An 18,071-nucleotide genomic window follows, 5' to 3' on the forward strand; every position below is an offset into this window, starting at 1 on the left:
TTCCCTGGGAGTTTGTGCTGTTAGAAATACCTGAACAGATGGAGATTTGTAATGGTCATACGAGTGTTCCAGTGCTGCAGTGAAGTGTCAATTCAAACCTACTTCAGCTGAATGAGAAATGAGGCATCTCATTCCTATTTCCTGGGGATCAATTAAAGCTTATCTGAGAGGAAAAAGAATACAAATCACATCTGCCACAAAGATGTTGGCATCTTTGTAGTCAAGCCAAGGACAAATAGGTCTTGGAGCTGCCTATTCTTATAATTTGTTCCCATGGGTCCCAAACAGACACAAACCATTTAGCAGATGACAGTGGCAAAGTTTGTACTCTGCCTGTTTGCACCATGCCAGGCAACTGAACAGAAGATGTTCGCTTTGGTTATTCTCACTGCCGTTAAATTTATGTGAATGTTAAAAGCAAATTGAATTCTGTTTTCCTCAGACGAGCAAAAGAGAGTCACAGTAATATTGTAAAATACTGAGTATGTTAAGGCTTTCACGTAGTAAAACTTTCCTACTGCTCGTTAAGGAAGTACAGTATATGTTGCTCCAGAAGATTTGTAAACTTTGACTGTCTAATTGTTTAATCTGTTTTGTCTGCTAATCTAGCACACAGATTCAGAGTTGTTGCAGTAGAAATGGTTTCCTTGAACACATTCATACAGTTCTAAATGGAGATGACAAATTAATTCCTGTGTAGCGGAGGTCAAATGCTCTTTTCATACAGATGACCTTGTAATGGTAATGATTTTTACAAAAAACATGTTTCTGAAGCATTCCCTTTCGAATTTTTAGTTTTTTCTTTTGACCTTCAGGTCAAAACTCTTTAGAGTTTTGATAACTTTGCTCTCTTTAAAAATATAGTAAATACATCATTATAATAAATACATAGTTTACTTCATTAGTAAAATATATTAAAACTTCTTTTCTGGACTTAAAGGTTTAGTTTTCTGAGGTTACTTATAATAATGTGGTGTTTAGAAACAAAACAACAGGCAAAGATCACATGTTACCTTTATATATGCTATAATTTGATCTGATAATTCCTTTCAGAGGGTTAACGTATTTTGACTATTATCACGGATCATGCGAAGAATGGATATTATTTGGATTGTTAATTCTCTGTGTGCATGTAAAATTTTAGCATGCAGCCAGGAACCAAAAGGCAGTTTTCACAAGTTACTCACATTTCTGATCACAATTCTGCTCCAACCATAAAAGCAGTATCCTAATACAGTTGTTGCATCCATCAAAGAATTGCGCGATCAAGTTCTTTCCTTGGTACTGGCAGAGACTGTCAGTGTAATCTCAGCAATGCCTGTAACCCTTTTTAGATTGGAGATTTTTGATGTGAGAACAGAGAAGAATGTTTTGTCATTTCTATGAAGCACTTTGGAGTACTTAGATGACAAATATTCTATGTAGTATTATAAAATTTTATAAACATCCCTCCAAATTTAATTTTTGGAAGATCTGCAGCAAAACGAGAAAAGGCTATTTTTAAAATTCTTTTTGCTATTATCTTACTGGTGGTGGAATTTTCTGCTTCACCGTGAGAGCTTTTATATTTTCTGGCATTCATGACGTTTACAGGATTGTAGCCTGCTGTGACGTGCATATACACAGCTACTTTAGCATTTGAGTTTTTGTCATACTGCACCCTTACTGAACAAAACAATATCTTCAGTACCGTCTGTCTTCCTTTAGTAAGATGGTTTGTTTTATTGCAAATGTTTGGTATTCATTTCTGGTTTAAATTCACTGTCAACAGTTCCAACAGCAGAGAAATATATGCTGTGCATGAAGAGTACAAGCAGAAACTGAGAGACCAGGAAGCTTTCCACAGAAAACAAATTCAACAGCAGCAGCTCTATGTTGAGGATTTAAAGCAGCAGATCCTGAGAGGACAGATCAAAGCAGTGCAGGAACTAGAAAATGACCAAGCACTAATCAACCAGCAGATCCAAGAAAGTAGGTACCTTCATCTTCCCCTCTCTCACTTCCCTTCCTTTACTGCATTTTTTCATTCTCTTCATGTTTTTTTGCACACATTATGGATGTGACTTTTATTATGGCTTATTACTAGCTTTATCTCATAATTACCTTTCCCTTGGGAACTGTTACTAAGCTTTGATTAACAGGACTAAAAGGCCTCCTTTGCAGTGCAACAGCAGCGCTGTTTAATTAGCTCTGTAGGTCACTGCTGGGAGAGACTGCACCAGCGTGGAGCTCCCCTGTGGCACTGAGCCTCTCGTCTCCCAAGCTCTTGCCTTTCCTACCTCCCTGCAGCTTTGCTCTGCTCAAGTCTGTAGTGCAGCTCTGCCCTATTGCAATGTATTCCCGGTCTGCTGTTGTGTTTTAAGTTTTTCTTGTAATATACTTCATCCAATGTTTCATCTAATGAGTTGTTCTGAGATTGAAATTGAGATGACTGTGAGGATTTCCAGCCATAAGCTTTCAGGGGAAACTGCTCTCATAACAGGGTGCAATAGTAGACAAGGAGCACTTCCAAGACAGTCGTGTGTGTCAGTTGAAGTATTGTGTGCATTTCATTGATGATGTCACCTTTAACAATATAGACCATTTTCACGTGTTTTTAATGAATTTCAGCCATTAGGAAAAATAGGGCTATGGCATAAACCCATGGCTGAAATTGAATTTTCTGTGGTTGATATGTGAGTTTTAAACAACTAATACAAAGAAAACACATCTGAGAAGTAGGTGGAACACTGAAATCCCAGCCCCAGTTAAGGAAAAGAGAGTTTCACTGGCGTTTATATAGTCAATACCTCCAAACGCACACCCTGCCCTTTTATAGTATGAAAAAAATGTTGGAAGGTGTTCTGTGGCAGAAACTGAAGTGCAACAAATTAAGATAAGGGTAAATAAAATCTGCATCCTATTTTTAAAGATGATTAATTAGTAGTATTACATTCTCCACTGCTGAATTTGTTTTAAACCAAAACTGAATTCAAAAAAGAGCCATGCTTTGGCTCAAATAGGAGTTATTTCTAGGAATTTCTACGGTGTTATGCAAGAGTACTAAAGGCTAGATCAGAGATTAGATTTTGAATGACAAATAGCAATGTCAGAAAGTGGATCCACAGTGTATTTGGAGAGGTATTTTTTAGTGTCAGTGGCTTCTGTTCCCCGAGGTGCTGCTTTGCTTGCAGACAGACATGTTCATCAAGATGTCTTAGTGGAGTTGGGCTGCTCCTTAGCAAGTTTATAAGCTGATTTAGGAACATTTTAAACCTTGAGACGTTTTTGACCAGGGAAATTGGGTGGTTATAGTGTTCTCTAGTTTGTCTTTTCATGAATTATTTAATCCAGTTATCTTGATAAGCAAAGTATGCCTATTACAAGGGCACCATTCCCACTTGGCAAAACCTGTATTGGTTCCTAGAAGAAAACTTCTGTGAATTTTTTGAAGCTTCTCGGACCCAAACTTAGGTGCTCTGCTATCTTTTAATTTTGCCAGCCACAATGAAGAGACTAAAAAGAAATTGTGATGATGGGATGTAGCAGAAATGGACTTAAGATATGTAGATAGTACAGAGAACCAGAAGAGTTCCCTCCAAATGTCTTTATTTTGTGGCTCTGTAGACTGGTTCTCTGCTTCAGTCTATTTGTGTTCTTTTTGCTGTGTTCACCTGAAGCTCAGCCAGGCAAGTTTTTTTTTGCCATCCAAATATAATTCTTCACCTGGTGACACACCAAAGTTCCCCTTTTCTGCGCCCTCTGTCTCAGCTCCTGACAGAGGCAAGTTTGTTAGCAGCGATTGTCATCTTAGAGCTTTCAGCTCTATTGCAAGGAAACTCTTATCTGCCAGATATTCTGCTTGCCAGAAACATGCTGAAGAGGGCAGAACTGGAAATAAAGAGTTGAGAAAAAAGCTTTGTATGTGAAAGTTAAAAATATTATTAAGAAAGTAGCTCAGGTTGAAGCCAGTGCACTCTGAAAAACCTCTAACCACATCCCCTGTGTGGAGTAAAGTAGTCTTGTATCCAGGGTTAAAAACAAATCAGTGTGGTGTTCTGTGTTCTCTACTCCTTCCCCGCTGACTGCAAAGATCGGGTTCTGAATTTTAGAGAAGATTAAATGTGTAAGCAGAGGGAACATATTTATCAAATCAGGTTAGTCAGTTTTTGAGCATATTTAGACATTAAAAAATCAGAGAAACTAACTCTCTTTGTGGAGCGGGCTAGTAGTTTTACAAAAAATATGCATTGACTGGTGGTATGAGCTTTTATGGTTTTGTTGGTTCTGTCAAGTTAAGGCAGAAGGGATAGAAATAAAAGGTACAGAATGTTTGTTTTAGAGTAGTTGTAAACAACTCACATGCTGTCATGAGAAGTGAATAAAATTTTAAGATTTTACAAGTACTTGTTTTTTCCCTCAAAATGTAGGAATTTATTAGCCGAAGGCTCATCAGTGTGTGCATGAAATTCCATTCGCTGCATTAACACAGTCTCCGTTCAGCTTTGTACAACTTCCTCTTCTAGTTCCCTTGTTAACTCTGCTCTCAGTGCACATACTTTCCTAAGTAATACATACAAAATTTAACGTGTGATTTCAGAATAATTAAAGTAAAAATAGTAGTGTGTTTCACAGTAAAAAGCCAATGAAGTCATACTCAATACTGTGAATATATAGCCTATGTCTGAATTGAGCTCGGGCCTTTAATGCTTCCACTGTATTTTAACAACAAAATTGAGGTGACATTTGAGTGTAATCTTTGAGAAACTGTGTTCTACTCTTTGCTTACAAACAAGGTCAGTGCCCTTTTCTACATCAGCCAAACCCCTGCTTATATTGTGCAGTTGTTACACTAGTCCTTATTTCAGTGGCTTTTGTTTATCAGGAAAGTGCTACAATGATATATTTTTCTCTAAATGATTTGTCAAGACTGTGCTCTACCTATGTAGAAATTCTCTTCTTAAATGAGCTCTCAAGGCTGATTAAATTAAGAAACAAGACAGTAATGAACAATGGGTTTTGTATGATTTTTACTATCCTTCAATAATTGCTTTGTTTACAGACCAGCAGTGGCTTATAAATGAGAATAAACGACTGGCTGCCCTTCAGCAACAGCAGAGGGAGTGTGCGGTGCAAACAGAGCCTACGCCGTGTGCAGAGGCTGAGGTGCAGAGTACCATTGGGCTGGAAATCTGCCCTTCCCTGCTGCAGCAGAACAAGAAGAGACTAGTACAGCTGGAACTTCTACGAAGATACTCCTTAAAAAAGGCAGAAAGAAACATAAGACGGAAAAAGGTCAAATTCCATTTGGAAAGGATAGTCAAGAAGCAGAAGTTATTAGAAGCCAAGCAAAACCTAGAGCAGCTGGAAGCTAGCTGTTGGCTCCATGAAGAGTGTGTGAAACAGTTCCAAGTCCTAAACAAATGTACTGCTGTACTGTCCTCTTCAGATCACCAGTTGCAAAAGAGAAGAAAGTCACTGGGTTCGGGTTCTTTGCAGCACAGGCAGTGTTTGCTCTGTAACCCACATCTGCCTCAGGTACCCAGGTAAGTTAACATCTGCCAATCCTCTGCACTTCCGAAAGTAAAGTAAATTCAAGGTATTTTCAGTGGCCACCTATAACACAGAATGGTTTTCAGCCTATTGAAACAATCCTAAAACTGGAAGTATTGGTGAACTTACTATGTAAGGGCTGGAGCACTTCTCGTAGGAGGACAGGCTGAGAGAGTTGGGGTTGTTCAGCCTGGAGAAGAGAAGGCTCTGAGGAGACCTTATAGCGACCTTCCAGTACCTGAAAGGGGCTACAAGAAAGCTGGGAAGGGACTGTTCACAAAGGCTTGCAGTGATAGGACTAGGGACAATGGGTATAAATCAGAGAGGGGCAGTTTTAGGCTGGACATAAGGAAGAATTTCTTCACTATGAGAGTGCTGAGGCACTGGCACAGGTTGCCCAGGGAGATTGTGGATGCCCCATCCCTGGAGGTGTTCAAGGCCAGGTTGGATGGGGCCTTGGGCAGCCTGATCTAATGAGATGTGTCCCTGCCTGTGGCAGGGGAGTTGGAACTGGATGATCTTTAAGATCCCTTCCAACCCAAATTTGTCTATGATTCTATATTGTATGTCACGTGAGCTGTTTATTCTTTTTCCTAAGATCTGTACAGTGCATTCTCTGCTTAGCTTTTTGACATGGTCTTTCTCACTGTTTTACATTCCTCTCTCAAGCCTTTCTGTATTTTTTACCTCTTTGTGAACTCTTTCTAGAACTGTCTGGTAAAAACTAACTTCTGCTTCCTTTTTTTCTTGATCAGTGTCAAACTCTTCCTTCTGAATATTTCTATGATTGGAGTGATTCTGAATTGGACTTTTAAGTTGGCCAACCTTTCTCAAGCTAAATTAACCTCTCTACACAGTGCTAAAAGGTTAGGGTGCCAGGGTGTCTGTCACAGCATGGTCCTGGAAACAGGAAATAAACTCTGCAGTGCAGATTTCTGTGACTTAGAACCATCTGCAGCTACTTGAGCCTACGAAGACTAAATACCGAGCTATACTATATAGCATTGAGCGATTCCTTTGTGTTGCAGAACATGTTTCAGGATATCTAGAGGACTGCATGCTTATTGACGAATTTGCTTTTGAAAGGCATTAAGATTCTTGCTTAACATCATTACTCTGAACTACAAGAGATTATTGATGTGGAAACATTAAGTAAATTATTCAAGCAAGATTTTCGCTTTATTTCTTCTTTATTTCCACAGCTGTTTGTTGATGACAGAGACCGTCTCTAAGTTATCTACCTCACCGAATATTGATCGATGCTGTGAAGACAGTGCAGCAGGGAGGTTGTCATCTGTAGAATATCTTTACAGAAGAGGTAAAGACACTTCTGGGAATGATGACCTTAATGGTGAAAAAGGGATCTCCTTTTCAGTCCAGAGGCAGCTAACTGAAAACCAAAAAACATCTTCATCTGGAAATAAAAAAGGAGCTAAAAAAGACTCTAATGATTCAGCTACCATGGCTTATATCAATAAAAATGATAAAAAGATTGAAAAGTTGGATAACAACCCAGGGCAAGCTGGATCTCAAACCCAGACCTCTAAAGTATCCTCTCCTAATCTTTTTAAGGAGAAAGATGAGCCTGAAACCTTTATTACAGGGACAAGGATGACAAAAGCAAAGGTGCTAGGAGATTTAAGTCAGCCTTCAAGCAGTAATGTAGAACAAAATAAAGCTCAGGTGTCCAATAAAAATACTAGAATGGGTACCAATGGAAAAGGCCACAGGTCTTCTCCGGAAATCTTTCTTAAGGAAACAAAGAAAACAGTGTGTGTACCCCCCCCATCCATGCATGTAAACCAAACAGCCAAGAACTGGAAGGGAGAGCCTGATTCAGCCTTGCCAAGTCATGAGAAATCCTCAGTAGAAGGGCGAGAATTTCTGATGGTGGCAACATCAGTAGGAAATCTCACTAAGATGAACACACAGGCACCACTCTCTTACGCTGAAAAGAAGTGGCATAGTGCTGAGATGTTAAGTGCTGGAATGTCCAAAACAGCTACAGATGTTCTGGGCAACTGGCAAGAGGATGATGAAAATGAGATTTCTGATACTGACAGTTCCTATTCTGTGGATTCTCTCTCATGCGCTTATGCAAAAGCTTTTACAGAGAAACTGAAACAAGAAGATTTTGACAGAAATAAATGTCTTGCCAACCCAGAAGATTCTGAGAGCGATGACAGTCAAATGTCACAAGACTCTCTGGCAGAAAAGGAAAATAAAAGCAAAAAACAAAATAAAAGCCAATTTCACAAATCAAAGGCCCATGATAAGCCAGCTAAGCTTTTCAAAAGCAGAACTGATCACCATATTTCACCTTTGGTGATGTCATATGCATCTCATAGAAGACTGGGAAAGCCTGAAAGAAGCTTTTCTCTGGACAGTTTAGCTGATGGAGAAGAGATGCTACCAGAAGATCCAGTAGAAGAATCCAAATCTGATTCATCTGATGAAGTACCAGCAGAGATTTTTTGGAAGTTACAAACTCCTCAATCGCCAACTACACAGACTGAGGAAGACTGTGAGTCCGAGACCTGCAACAGAGATACCGAAGGGACAAATTATGATCTGAAGCTGAACAGTTCCTTTTATTTGGATAGTAAACCACAGCCCACTTCCCATAATGCTTGCAAGCAGTTGCTAAAGGGGACAGAAGTCTCCTTTGTAGGACAAGATAGAAGACTGCATTACGCAAGTGGAAATCCTTTCCGTGCTACTGATGCTTGGTCTTCGTGTGACTCAAAGGTTGATATCAGCAGCACCAGAATAACAGCACCTTCTTCCCATGAAGATTTGGAATTTCAAGAAGCTCATCTATGCTCTTTGAGCAAACCAGAACTCTGGCTGAAGAAAGATGATCTAAAGCAGTCAGCTGCTGAAGTTTTTTTTGTTTCTGGCTCGAAGCAGATGCACAACATTACTCACTTACCACATCACATAAACGAAAGAAACACAGTTTTTTCCTCTGATACATCAGAAGTACCTTTACCTGAAACTACAACAACTGCAAGCAGAATTTCTGAGAGTGGCTCATTAGGTAAGATTCTTAAGGGATGGACAAACTCTAATGAAGATTCTTCCTTGGTATCGCAAGATGTTCTGTCCTCTTTTGTTAGCTCAGTAGGACCAAGCTCTTCTTTTGTTCCTATTTCTGCAAAACATGATTATTATGAACATTCAAGTTCGAATCAACCTGAACAAGAACATCTGAATGAATTGTCTATTTATAGGTCTACCAGTGAATGCACACAAACATTCAGTTGTTTGGAAAGTGCCTCCACCGCAGACTGCTTGACACTGGTACCTAGGAAAGAAGAGAGTTCTCTCCCCAAAACTCATCCAGAGCTGCTAAAAGATCACAATCTGAAAAAAACACCTCTTATTTCTGTGTTGCCTGTGCACATTTTGGAGCAAAGAAATGGCTGTTTAGAGGCAAATTTAGAAGATAATTTCTTCAGAACTTGTGAAAAAGATGGTCTTGATGATGACTACAATAATTTGATGACAAAATCAAATACGACAGATTCAGGCAGTGGAAATGCATCTATTGGTGCGTCTGCTGCTGCATCCTCTACTGAACTTGCTCATAATATGACCTCAACACAGACAAGTGGACTGGTTTTACAAGTCCAGTTTGGAAACCATGAGCAGCTTTTTCCAAAAAGGGAAATACCAACATGTGGTGAAGGTTTCTTTCTCAATGACTTAACAAATGATAACTGCTCTCTTTTAAGCAGCTACGAGTTTCAGACATTGGCGGGACAAGGAGTGGAATCAGGTGTGATGGTAGATCTCCTCAGATCTAGGGAGAGTAATTTGCAAACAATGCAAGAAAAGGATTATGATCAAATATCTGCAGAAGAAATAGCAACAGAGACAGATCTTTCCTCACAGGAGACAACATATGGATGTAGCCCTTTAGTTGTTGCTCACAGTGTAAATTATGACCAATCTGCAACACCAATAGAGATGTCTCAGAGGGAGATTATCTGTATGGAAATGAGCACAGATAACTTGGCAGAGATTGTACCAGAGGTGCCTTCATTCAGAGATAGTGAAGAATACAAACCAAAGGGTGGAGACTTGTCTTCTCTGAATCATTATGAATTCAAAAGCAAACTTGTTTCAAAAGATTATTCCCGTGAATGTGCTCTAGCGGACAGTCAGGCAAGTTGCCTTTCCCAACAGTTTTCTACATTATGCATTGATAACACGAGAGAGGAAAGCAGTGAAAGAAAAGAACACAATGTCTTGAATTCTCAGGCTGAGCTTCAGAAAGAAAATTCATCCAAATGTGAAAACTTAGTGGTAAATGAATTAAATTATCTCATAGTGAATGTAAATGGGGAAGACACTGAGTCCTTCCCTGCTGCTATTTGTGGAAGTACAAATGATTTTCTCCCAGAATCCAATTCAAGCGTATTTTACAAAGCTTCAACAGAAACTAAGCTTTTTCAAAGTGCATCTGAGACTCAAAATTGTGATAAACTATTGGAGCGTGTCACAACAGTGAACAGAGATTGCAGTGCTGTATCTAATCTTACTGTGGAAGTCGGTACCAGAGAAAGCTGTTCTCACGTACATTCTGGCTGTCTTTGCACAACATCCTCTTCAAAATCAACAGGGCAGAAAAACAGTACACACAAGATGACCGACATTTCTGTGGAATTTGATACAACCATTCTCTTGGAAACAGAAACACAGAACAAATCTGTACTTGAATTGAAAGAAGGTATTTTTGGAAGCTGTTGCCCAGAGGATATCTTGCTTATTGAAGATGATGTAAACTCAGAGTCGGGAAGAGTATTTGAATACAAGACAAATCCATCAGCTACTGTTTCTCAGGAGGGGAGTCTGTATATAAATAAAGAATCCAAATTTTTAAGAAACCCAAAAACCAACGTGGGAGAAACTATGTTTCCTTATCAGAATACAAAAGCAAACACTGATGAAGAAATAACAAAGTTAATCAATAGCACTATCAACTTAGAAAAAAATGCACTGGAAATTAAATCCAGACAGATTGAAAGTTTACCTGATTACCCGGTAGCTAAAGTCCAAAGTGTACCTGAAGGCAGGCATGAAGAGGATTTCAAAGGCGTTCATCTCGCAGAGGATCCTAAGAAACCTAATGATATTGTAGCCTGTGAAGTTCAACGTGAGTTTTGTACAGATCTGTGCCCGACACATGAAGAGGCAGAGGATGAACTGCAGGTAGGCAGCACCGGAGTAGAACACACTCAGGAATTAAAAACACTTGTGCATTCTGGCAGCTCACTTGAAACAAGCAGCTTTTACCAAAAAGAAGAAAGCAAGAAAATAGAAATAGATATTTATTCACCAGAGTTTTCCGTTGCTCCCCAAAACACTCCTTCAGCTCTGCATTCTCACACAACAGATACTAGTCAGAATACTTCAGGCTTCCTTGATACTTGTGAGGGGCTTTTACAGATGAACAGAACAATAGAAAATGTGTTTACTGCAGAAGACGTAACTGCAATAGTACTAAGCACAAGTAGGCATGGAAATATTTTAGCAAAACCTGAAAATGAAGGACAAGTAAATTGTAGCAATTCAATTGAACACTGTTTACCAAACTGTGTGCCCCAGGAAGACAAGGTTAATGAAGTGACTGAGAGTGAAGAACAAATTGTGATGCACACTGAGGGGCTGATTACTACCAGGGAAGAAGTTATATGCACAGATGAAGAAGTTTTATTCACTGAAGAGTATCCAGCTCTACATCAGATGAATAGTGGCAGGGATGACGAAGAAGAAATTTTAAATCAATTTAAGATCCCTGAAAAATACCTGACAGCTTCAGAACTAGAACAGAATACATTGTTAGAAGATGATTCAGGGTACCCTGATCCTACTGAAGTCAGTGAAGATGGTGGCTCAGTGAACTCTGTTGAAGATACAAGAAACGCAGTCATGAAAGATACAGATTCATATGAATATTCAGTAGATGATAGTACCAGTATTCACCAATATAGAATAGAAGAAGAATTTAAAAGTCTCCACATTAAAGACGACAGCCGGACGTCTATGAGTTGCTCTATGCAATATCCTGAGCACAGCACTTCAGAAAACTTGAGTGTAAATACTGTTAGAAAAAGATGTGGTATTCCTGAATGGGATCCAGTAGCCTCCAGAGCTAAGGAGGAGAAAGTGCATTTGTTGAATCTAGTAGAAATGGCCGAAAGAGAAGAAGAAAAGCAGATGTTTGTAGAAAACACAGATGAGGTAGAACAGATAATTTTACAAAACCCGCATGAACTATTCTCTAAAACCAAAGACAGCTGCCAAATGACACATGATGACAGCAAATTAAATGAAATCTTAAGAGAAAGCCAGTGGGTGTCTACCAGCTTTTCTAGAAATAGTGAAGACATCAGCAAGCAACAAAATTTACCAGCAATGCTGAAATCTACTGAAAAAGAACAAGAAGGTTTACTCAAAGGCTCCTCGTGTCAGTCTGTAAATCATCTTTTGTATTTTGGAAGAAGTGATGATTCCCAGCCTGTTGAAGATGTTCCCACTACATTGAAAGGACACGTAAAACCATGTAACAGCAGTGCTGGAACTGGAGCTGTTCTTCCTTACTATGAAACATTAATGGAGAGTGAGAACTGTGTTGGTAAGCCTGTTACAGTCAACAAAATGGGAGAAGACAATCATCCTTCTGATAAAACACAAAGTAAGAATGTAGCTTTTTTGCAAACCAGAACCATAGAGGACAAACAGGAGGAAGAGTCCTTTGTATTTAACGATGCACCTGATTATGCTGTGTCTAGGCAACCTGTCAATGAGAACAGCTCTTCCACTCCCTACAGTGCAGGTGGTCATGAATCTGAAACTGTTGTACTTCAGCAAGGGGCCAAAGGAAACTCATTTTCCTTGGACAAAATAGATGTTTCTGAAGATATAATTCAGGATGTTAACAACGCTAATGAAGAACACAGTGTGAATTTAATGGTTAAGAAACTACCAAAAGACTGCCTTAATTCTGTAGAAGATCCAGCTCAAGAGGAGAAGGATACTATTGCACCTGATTCACTGCTCTTGGATAATTCAAACACACTTTCTTCTTCAGAGAAAGAAGTACTGGAAGATACAGGAGGAGGGGAATTGCATTCTTTACTAGAAATATCTTTGCCAAAAATGTCACACAGTATTAATAAAACTTGCAAAGTACTTCACTCAGGGAGTTTATCGCAGCATAAAGAGAAGAAGAATCAGGGACACAGGACTTCTGAAGAGTGTTGTGTAGACCAGCCGGGCAGCACGATTTCTGAGAATGCTTCAACCCTTTCAGAAGGCCTGAACAAATCTCTCTGGGAAAATCCATGTTATAACAAAGAGTTTCTAAATTATAATAAGAACTCAGGCACTTCTGAACGATATCTTGGTCTCCTGAATTGTCCAGCATCATCTACAGATGTTTTGATTGCCAGCAATGGAGACAAAGGTAAAAATGATGCTGTTCTCTCTGAAGAAACAAAATACTTCGAAAACAAATCAACTGATTTAAATGTAACTTTCCCTGATGTTTCTCAAAAAGGAGATGAAAGGAAAAATAATTCTGAAGTTGCAGAAAGCATGCATGCTCAGAATAAGAAACTCCCTGAAAAAGTTATGGTAACGGATCAAAAGGAGAAAATAATTCAAGGCTCTTTCCAGAATTGCAATGACATAAAAGAAAATAAAATTCAGGAGTACTCAGAATGCTTCAGTAACGCTTCTGGTGTGACTATACCAGAATCAGGCTTGCTTACTTTTCAGAGCCAAGGACAGACTGGCAGTAAAAAATCAGAGCCTCTTCCATCCTACTTTGCAGAAGATACTGCAACTGATACACCATTGCAAAGCTCCAAGAACTTCAGTGCTTTTGATGTTTTTTGTTCACTTGATAGCTCAAATTCTCCAATAGTTAGTCAGCTTGAGGGCTCTCTGCGAGACAGTTTTTTGACTGAACAAGTGTCCTCCAGTTATACGGATGTGTGCTCTGTAAAAGAAGCTTTTCCCCAAGCATCTGCAAGTGTTGATCACCCCTCCTTAACACTATCTTCAGAATCTTCTTTAACTGCAGATAGAGGCCGTGGAGAAACTGGCACATATGATATTTCACCTACAAGTATGTTGAAACATTCCCCATTTGCTATTTTGCAAATACAAGACACTCAGTCTGATAAGGCTGTGGTATTTGATGAGCCAATACATGCTTCGGGAAGTATTTTACTTTCTCTTGCCAAAGAAAACAGGCATTGTCCAGTGTCAGACACAGAGGCTACTTCATACAAAAGTTCTGCTGTAGATGGGGAACCTGTATATGGAAGTAATTGTAAAAAATTCAACAGTGATATAAAAGTTGATCAGCATCACTGGGATAAAGTCCCACCCCAAGGAGCTTGTGCAGAACACATCGAAAAAGTACTAAATGATAATTCTCTTTTATTACCATCCCTACCTTTGGAGGATACTGGAACGGCAATTCGTGTTAAAGAGAGACAAATGAGAAAAATGCCTAACAGAAATGAGGAAGAACTGCGTTCAAATACTGGGGCTGAACATCTTGCAGTAGTAAACACAGAGCAGAGAAATATATTAAGTAGGGAACCTGTTGAGAAGCAAACTAGTGTATTCGCAAATTCTACAAATGAATTAATAGGCCCAGAAGTTACAGTGTTCGAGAGTCTGTGTGCAGGGGATGTTGATGTGGATCTGGAACACACCTGCAATTCACTTGGTCCAACATATCCCACATACAGCAGACACACTGATCCCAGACAACTGTATAACACTGTGTTGGGTTTTGAAAAAAATCCTGCAGATCTGCAAGATGCTTGTCAGTATGTGCCTGCAGGTGAACAGATAGAACCGGTGCCAGATAGAACAAATACAGATGGTAGAACAGGGATTTTGCTTTGCAAACATACTAAAGGTTCAAGTGTTGATAACGTTGATGATGGCACTGATGCAGACAATTGTTCACCAATGGGAGATGCTGTAATAATGAATAAGACTCCAAAATCAGAAAGACTAAAGGTTTCTGTAATGAATAATGAAAGTACTTCCATAATGTTTTTACCTGAAAACCATGATTTGCCTCCTCAAGAATCCAAACTGGTGCAATTCAGGAGCAAAAGGTTTTATTCTACCACACGCAATACAAAGAGCTATAAAAAAAGTGAACAGAGACCTTATTTACAAAGTCACAGACTATCAGCCCCAGCTATTGCTGTATTCTCTGATCTAGAACGTACTTCAGAATCTTCATCTAAGGCAGATCCTTTGTTATATTCTGCATCTAAATCACTACAAGATTTAAACATGAGTGTAGAACCTCCATCACCAACGGATGATGATCTTCATGGAACTGAAAGATTTTCAAAGCAGGAATCAAAGAACTTTCTACAGGTTAAATCTAAACCCAGATTTCAGCAAAGAATTGCACAAACTAGGAAGGTTGCAAACTGTGATCCAAAAAATTCACAAAATATTGCAGCAAGAACACAAAGCAGCGAGTCTTTAAAAGACTGCATTACTCATTCTCCATCATCCTTACTGCACACAGCTCAAAGATCGGTGGGTGTAGAAACAAACATCCATTCAAAGAGTAGTTCTGTAGCTCAGTGTAGTGAAGGGAAAGTTGAAGAAGCTGGATACCAGACAGAAACAGATTTATTTTTGCAAGACAATAAAGATGCAATGCATTTTAGTTCAAGTGATATCAACCCATATATTCATTCATGGCAACAAGATGAATCATGCAAGCTTGGCTGGAAGCAGTATGTTTTTGGAAGTGCAAGCGATGTCTCTTGTAATCAAATTCCTTTAAACCTGGAAAATCATAAAGTGATGAGATGTTCCAGTGTAGACAATGGACTGAATTCACAAAATTCTCCTTTTCATTCTCATCTCAGTTCGTATGCTACAGCAAAAGTTTTATCAAGCACTTTAAGCAGCATTGAAGGTCTTCAAGGATGGGACAATGTAAAACAAAACATTCAATCTGCATACTCAAGTGACAGCACCAAGCAATATAGCAACGTATCCAGTGAAACACTGGAAACTAATCCTGAAAACAACACTGCTGAATTTGAGAATCCTTCTGCACAACCTGGTAACTCTTCAGTGCAGGTTGATGAAATTGTACTATTATATCCTTCTGAGTCTGAAAGGTCTTCCAAAAAACTACCAGGGATTACATGTGATCAGGGAACACAAACAGCAACTACAGGAAGGTATAAAAGACAAAGACATCAGAGAAGTTATACCGATGTTTCTGCAAGAAAGCAGGAAACAAACAGAGATTTATTTCAGCAATCTTCTTCTTGGACAAGCATGCAGAATCTGTCCATGCATCTGTCACAGCTTCTACAGAACACTTCTGAGCTATTGGGAAACCTCTCTCAAAAGAGTATTATAGATAACGAGCAGCGTGCCACAATCAACCACAGAGGAGCTGAAAAGGGTGTAAAGGGTACTAGATCAGATAGCTGCACTCAGACTACAGCAGATGTAGGCACTCAAACTGAGATTTTGGAAGAATCTCGAAGCAAACATGAAGAAAAACAAGTGGAGGCAAAAATGGAAAATGAATTGAGGGCAGCTCAGGCAGTAAATGTGGATTGGAAAGGAATAGGTGCAGATACAGTAGGTAAGATTCCAAAAACGAAAGAGAAAACACTCTCTCTTGAAGAAAGAACACAAGAACAAACAGGGATGAGAAATCTGGGCAATCCTGACTTCCATGACAGTCTTGACAGCATTTTGGAAGACTCCTTTATGCATTTGCCTCTCTTACCCAGAGGCTCTGCTCCTATCTCGGATCTTCAAAAAACATCATTAAATACACAGCATAATGTTGCTTTTGCGAGTACCAGAGTTTCATCTGTCACATCATCTTCGCTGAGTTCAGGGCAAGATGGTTCTTCATGCACTGTAGTTAGCAGCCCTACTAACAGCACCTCTCAATCTTCACAATCTTCTGCTCAGGATCAAAGAAGTGTCAATGAACTAGAAGTTCCAGCAGAAAGAAAATTTTATTACAAAAACACCTTGCTAGTTGATAGGGCCTCTTCCCCTATTCTTACGCTTAGTGCTAGTCCCAGCAGCCAGGCTGCTTTCAGCAAGTCTGTCAGCCCTATTAAGGAACCTCTTGGATATTCAAGGGATGCTTTAAGTTCCCTTCACAAGCAGAGAAAGCTGAGGGCAGGGCCACAGTCCAGCAGGCAACCTCATGTGGACAGTTTTTCACAGACAGAAACAGACAGTGAAATGAGCACTTCTAGAGATCATAAGGACGTAAGAAAGAAATCTGGAAGTTTCTCAGATAAGAAAGCAGCCAAAGAGCTTGTAGGACAGGATGGTTCAAAAGACTTGGAAGAACAGCATAGACTCACGGTTGACACCCACACTACCATCTGTGCAAAACGACTCTATCACTCAAGTAGTATGTTGGAGATGTCAGGCCACAGGGAATGTTTAACAGATGATCTCAGAGACTGCAGTCCACTGGCACATTCACTTAATTCTATGTATGTTACGAGGGGAGAAAGAAGTTCTTCAGCTGGAATTGGACACAAAAAATACGTTGGTAATTCTACTTTGATTCATAACTACTCACCACCAAATGCTGACTTGCTTTTTAATCAAAAACTTAATGTCATTTGTTCAAGTAAGACAAATTCTGGCGTGTCTTTAGAACCTCTGGTAGGAGCATCTTCTCTACAATTCCACGATTTCTTCTGGAAAAATGAAGACAGCTGCCCTGACCCCCTCTCTGATACGAGCGGTGTGCAGGCTTCCTTCCAAGACAACAATACAGATTCTGTAACTGAAAGTGAATGCGACACAGAAATTCCTCTCAACAAAAGTACTACCTTTGCAAAGCCGTACCGGCCCCGGAGCTACAGTCTCCGTGACTTACCTATACACAACAAATTTAGCAACTGGTGTGGTGTTCAGGGCAGCCCTTCTCCTTCGTTACTCAGCTTGAGTGGCAGCGTGACTGACTTAAGGAGTCAGGCAGAAAAGAAACATAGAAGCACACAAGCGACAGAAATGGAAGGGAAATCCCAGCTTTGTGACAGCAGGAGCAGAGAGATAGAGAGGCTTCAGAGAGAACGTGCTCAGATCATGTCGGGCATTCACCTGGATCTGCATCAGCATCCCCTTACTGTGGAACTGACCGAAGCGAAGCTCAATTATGGCATTGGGGAAACAGATGCCTTGCTGAGGGCCCTTCAGAGCGGAACAGCAGATGACCCAGTAGCGATTCCAGTGAAGCAGCAACTTTATGAAAGGTAAATGCCTTAAAGCAGTGTTGTACCAAGTATTTTGAATACACTTCACATATGCTTCGTGCAGTGTAAATAACAATTCATAATGAGCACTTAATTATTCAGTTACACTGAATGAACTTTATGTGAAGACATACAGTAGTAACCTTATTTTATATACAGTTAAGTAATGCATTTAAGACAAAAACTGGGGTTACTTCAAGAAAATAGGGAAAAGTATAAGATTTG

The 18,071-nt window shown here is 39.6% G+C and overlaps 1 protein-coding gene across 2 annotated transcripts in view; it reads left to right on the plus strand.

The window, feature by feature from the left end:
* STARD9 (StAR related lipid transfer domain containing 9) overlaps positions 1 to 18,071 on the plus strand; it is a 106,514-nt gene that overhangs the window by 80,125 nt on the left and 8,318 nt on the right. Inside the window, exons 22-24 of one of the 2 annotated variants that reach the window (XM_054066693.1) lie at positions 1,781 to 1,971; positions 5,042 to 5,525; positions 6,735 to 17,846. In XM_054066693.1, the coding sequence (XP_053922668.1) occupies positions 1,781 to 1,971; positions 5,042 to 5,525; positions 6,735 to 17,846 (11,787 nt within the window). Of the gene's footprint in view, positions 1 to 1,715; positions 1,972 to 5,041; positions 5,526 to 6,734; positions 17,847 to 18,071 lie in introns of those variants that run through there. The other variant, XM_054066692.1, reaches the window with a different exon arrangement.

The sequence above is a fragment of the Cuculus canorus genome, chromosome 5 (assembly GCF_017976375.1).
Source record: "Cuculus canorus isolate bCucCan1 chromosome 5, bCucCan1.pri, whole genome shotgun sequence".
NCBI classification, from domain to species: Eukaryota; Metazoa; Chordata; class Aves; order Cuculiformes; family Cuculidae; genus Cuculus; species Cuculus canorus.